General features: G+C 45.1%; 3 protein-coding genes across 3 annotated transcripts; 1 reads left to right on the top strand and 2 right to left on the bottom strand.

The window, feature by feature from the left end:
• Positions 1–436: 436 nt before the first annotated feature.
• On the top strand, positions 437–823 carry PHALS_04456 (uncharacterized protein; the record flags this gene model as incomplete). The annotated part of the gene is made up of 1 exon (XM_024722266.1): positions 437–823. One exon carries the CDS (start codon positions 437–439, stop codon positions 821–823), a length of 387 nt encoding a protein of 128 aa, XP_024573359.1.
• A 24-nt stretch (positions 824–847) lies between these two features.
• On the bottom strand, positions 848–1,069 carry PHALS_04455 (uncharacterized protein; the record flags this gene model as incomplete). The annotated part of the gene is made up of 2 exons (XM_024722265.1): positions 848–957; positions 1,030–1,069. The coding sequence occupies 2 exons, from the start codon at positions 1,067–1,069 to the stop codon at positions 848–850; spliced, it is 150 nt and encodes a 49-aa protein (XP_024573358.1).
• An 874-nt stretch (positions 1,070–1,943) lies between these two features.
• PHALS_04454 (uncharacterized protein) lies at positions 1,944–2,291 on the bottom strand (the record flags this gene model as incomplete). The annotated part of the gene is made up of 1 exon (XM_024722264.1): positions 1,944–2,291. One exon carries the CDS (start codon positions 2,289–2,291, stop codon positions 1,944–1,946), a length of 348 nt encoding a protein of 115 aa, XP_024573357.1.
• Positions 2,292–4,914: the final 2,623 nt, after the last annotated feature.

Below are 4,914 nucleotides of genomic sequence, written 5' to 3'. Positions count from 1 at the left end.
CGTGGCTCGCGGGCTGATCGTGGAGTGGCACGTAACCCACTGAGCGCTGCTCGAGTTTTAAAGCAGTCGCTGCATGTCATGCGTGAAATGGTCGGCCAAGGGCCAAGGCATCAGGGGCGAGGCCCCCGTGATGCACGTGAAGTGACACGTTAACCACTGAGCACTGCTCTCGATGCGTAGCAGTCGCTGCATGCCATAGTTGGCGTGCTCGGCCAGAGTCCGAGGCATCTTGGGCACGGCCCTTCAGATGCGCGTCGAATGGCACATTATCCTCTGGACGAAGACTGCGGGGTGAGCAGTTTTTCGTCAGATGTTGTCGATAAAATCGGAGCCACAAAGGAGCGGACAGTGAGGGAGACACCGCATGACGTGGTGCGTGTTCACCCTGGTCTCACCGAGACACTGAACCTCTGTACAGAGGCGACGGCGACGCCGTATGTTGTCTGCAAGATACGGTGCGTCGACCATGATCCAGGGTGTGTCTACCGTTGATGACGCTGCACAGTTATACACCCTCGTCAATGGTATGAACGGGGAGGAAGATGGCGACGTCCGCCTTGAGGCTATGCCTGCAGTAGATGATCTTCTTGAGCTGGACGAGATGTCCCCTGAAGAGTTCGGCAGTGCCTTGAAGGCAGGCAATTTAGCCAAAGCGGTCATTGTACGACAGGACGAGGAGATAAACTCGCCATCGCTTTTGGATGAAGCTGTCTTGGAAGGCTGTGTTGTCGAGACTTTAGCTTCCTGTCCTCTCGATGATTATTTGGACTATCGGATCGGACGATATACCTGCGTATCGATCTTACCGCGCCTAACGAACTAATCCAGCCCTCGTGATCTCAACATTCTATTTTTGAAAATGATTCTTGTACATCACTAACTTGGTTCTGTCATCATAGCTAGCGTTCTGCTCCAGTACCATTGCTTCTTGTGTTTCTCCCCAGATCCGATTCGCCTCTATTTAAGGTAATCAGAATTTTTCGCAGCAATTGCATGGCGAAAGGTAGAAGCTACAGTGCAAAGCAGTACTCCGTTGCTTGCACTGTGTGGTCGGCTCGCTCGATTGCATGTCGATGAGTTTTCACAAAAAGGGGAACAAATTGGTGAAATCATTTACCGCAAGGCACAATTGGTGGTAAGGGGGTTCAACAAAGTATAGCTAAACGAAACATTGAGACGCACCCCATTTTAGCAAAAAAAGATTCAATCTGTGTTGTTTCAGCAGATTCCACACGAACGCTTACAAGGATGGAATCAAATCAACGTTTCTGAGTAGCAAAAAGGATGAACGTGTCTGTACGCACGTATTGTTTAATAATAATAAAGACATCAAATAATTTGTTTGCATAACGAATGAGATCTTAAATCAACTAAGGCAAGTTGCCTGCGCCTTAAAAAAGGCAACATGCTGTGTTTTTGCGAAGAATGGTTTTAACGACTGTGGCTTGAGTCAGTGCGTGTATATGAAGTGCCCCAGGAACGGCTGCATGAAAGCCTGTTTATACGCGAACAGTATGTTGATCAAAGCCAAAACCCATTATGACGTCCATGGGGTCAACCATTCTTACAGATTTATATGACTGGCGCCGGGAAGTGCACTTTAGATCAAACCACGACAAATGCGATTTTTTGGAATGCTGGTGATCAAGCAACTCCATACACCGACGAATCTATGGAGTGATATGGTTAGTGGAACACCAGAATAACAAATTGGTCTTTGTGCTTCTAACCTTGTACCGTGAAACTGAAACAGTTAGTCAGCAGGAACAGATGCAGAAGCTTGCAGTGATGCAGTCAAGGAGTATTGCCCGCATACGATAACGCATGCACATTAGCACGCTTGAACAGCCATCCAGTCATTTACTAGTAGCGAATTGCGGTATGTAACCATCAGTTTAGAAAAAAGATATATTTGCATGGAATTGTGCACGAAGGAAAACCACTTACATTTGCGGTTGAAGCACACGCGAATGCTGACTGACAAAGCAATATCGAGGATAGGCGCTTGATATTAACAGATAGTTAGAATCGGGAACGAAACAGTGGATTTTGAATCGAGGTTTTAAGAACAGCGAAGCTGAAGTTAACAAAAGCAGGGCATATGGTGCTAAAATTGCTCTCCGTGAATGCCCCAGTGCAATGCCAGCACGGGCAAGAGTCATGTATTCGTATTGACGTCGTCTTCCATGTGCTAAATTGGCACCGATCGCCACGCATCTGCATCCTAGAGGGCCTTCAACGCGGCCAACATATTTTTCAATTCGCCTTACAAGGGAAGCACTCGACTTCATTGCGTGAGAGATCATCCATAATTTTAAGCACACATTGTGCACCTTCTTCTGAAACCATTTGCATCAATCACATCGCATATATGTGAGTAGACTCTAAACACATACAGTATCTCAACTATCGACCGTGATAAAGATTGTGTCACCGTCTGCTCAACCCTTATGGGTCAGTAAAAAAGGGTTCTGTATCATGATTGACGGCTAAAATACCACACATGACACGCAGCATTTTTGCTATAAGGCTGTCGCTAGGACCTTATACAAGCATGCCAATTCTAGTAATCATCAAAAGCCCAGGAGTCTTCGGCGAGCATTGCAGCTCCTTACTCGGCGTATAGCACGTAGACTTGGTAATCTTCACCAAGAAGAGTTTTTCGTCAAGTTTTAAGCGTGCCCGCGATCAAGGTACTCGTTTTTTTTTATGAAGGGAGTGACCAAAAACAAGATTCTTTGTGCGAGCTAGTTGATGTTGTGACCTACAACGAAGAAGTTGACATTGATGTTATTCGCCATGTGAAGATTAAAAATCCTCCCAGTATAGTCAAAGAATTTGTTTTCCTTGCCGTTGATGAGCAAGAAGACATTGAAGCGTAGCCTGGCAAAAGGCGAAATTTTGCAAATATGTGTGATCATCGAAGTAGCTATCGTCGATGACATCGAAACTGCGGAAGTATATGATGAGAAGACACGGACGGAAAGTAGAAGTTAGAGGCTCTAAGAACAAACCCCGTGTATGGACTTGCTAGTGAATATGCTGGTAGTTTTCCATACAAGGTTCCGGACGAATTGCCATCTGACAGAGTCAATTGTCATGAGGTTCACACATTTACTGGTACGAAGTATTGTCTCGCACACAGTGGCCTTTGCCAAAAAAATAGTTGTTGCAATTAACGAGTTCTTTGCACTGTGATAGAAGGCTAATTATGTGCGTTAGAGCAAGTCTCACCTTTTTAGTGAAGGAAGCCACAGATAGTTGGCGCATTGTTCACACCTTCAACAAATTGAATGACACAACAAGGATTTATTTCTTGATTGAATGCTTGTAATTACTGTTTTCAGTGTGATCGATCTAAAAGATGATTTCTATCAGATACGAAGCGCAAAAATAATACACCACTAATTGCTGTCAGTACCCCCAGTGGTTTGCTGTGGAAATGGTTAGTCATGCCACAAGGTTTGAAGGACGCTCCCGCGACGTTCAACAGAATGGTTTCAACCATTGAGAGAGTTCCCACCGAGTCATTTTGACAATTTACTCGTTAATACTAAGAAAACGGGTAAGAAGTCTGATGTCGATGTTTATCTTGATCATTTTGACAAGTCTTCCAAGGTATGCGAGAGGATCAACCCTACACTAACCTAAAAGAGTGCATGAGATCCCCGTTCTCGGCTGCTTTGTGGGCAAGAATTGCGTTCATGTCGATCCGGAAGAAGGCAAAGCTATCAGTGATTGGCCTATACCAAACATATGCCTATTTACGTGGTCTGGGATGCACGTGATTATGACGTCGGTTGTGCTTTGATGCAACACGATGATGAGAGTCGAGATTGAGTCGTTTCGTATCAATCGCATCAACTCCGGCTCGCGAATTAACACATTCTTGTTCATGACTAAGAGCTACAAGCAATGAAGTATGCTTTGGCTAATTTCCATGCGTACCTGCTTGGAGATGAGCTCTTTGCGCTGTCATAAAAATCATGCCTTGCTGCTTACGGCAGTAAAGACACCTCATTTATTGCAGAAGATAGCCGGTTGTTTCTCTCTTTGCGAAGTACAACTTTGTTGTACACTACAAGCCAGACAAGACAAACATGTTAGCTGATGCGTTTTCAAGACGTCCGAACTACGATGCAGAGTCCGGGAGCAAAAATATGCACCATCATGTCGACAATTCGAATGTGTCCGGACGATCAATGCGCAGACAATGACTTTAATTTGCGATGAAATCGTCGAAGGTTACAAGTCCGATGAGTTTTGTCAGCACTTGTTGAGGTGTTTTAAAGAAACTCCAGCAAAACACTGCAAGGTTTCCGTCTTGCACACGATCGCGTGATCACCATTCCGGAGTATCCAATGGGGTTGTTGTACTCTGCAGTTAAACACAAGGATTCAGCAAGGTTTGTTGCTCTTAAACACGAAGATTTGCGTCATCGTTCCTTATATCAGTACCATGACAGCCCTTCGGGTGGCCATCGCGGACGTGAGAAAATGTTTTTCGGGCTTTCTCGGATTTAATATTGGCCACACATGTATAAGTGGGTGAGCAAGTAAGGAAGACTTATAACAACTAACAGAGAGTAAAACCGTCGGGTCCACTCAGGCCCGTTTGCGGTGCCAATTGACAGCTGGAAGTCTGTGTGATGATCGTCATATTCGGACTTCCGCGTGACACAAATTTCAAAAGTGGGATCCTTGTGCTACTGGACCAATTCAGCAAGATGGTTCATCTTGCGCATGTTTCACATTTGATCTCTGCTGAGAAAACAGGTAAGGTATTTGCTGACGTTGATTTCATCTGCATGACCTTCCTGTTGAGATCGCGTCCCACCGTGATACCCGTTTCACTTCGAAACTTTGGCATGGAATGTTTGGACTATTGGGCACCATATTGTTTATATCAATATT

Source organism: Plasmopara halstedii (genome assembly GCF_900000015.1).
Source record: "Plasmopara halstedii genome assembly, contig: Scaffold_262, whole genome shotgun sequence".
Classification (NCBI taxonomy): domain Eukaryota; phylum Oomycota; class Peronosporomycetes; order Peronosporales; family Peronosporaceae; genus Plasmopara; species Plasmopara halstedii.
This window is presented reverse-complemented; position numbering and strand designations above follow the sequence as displayed.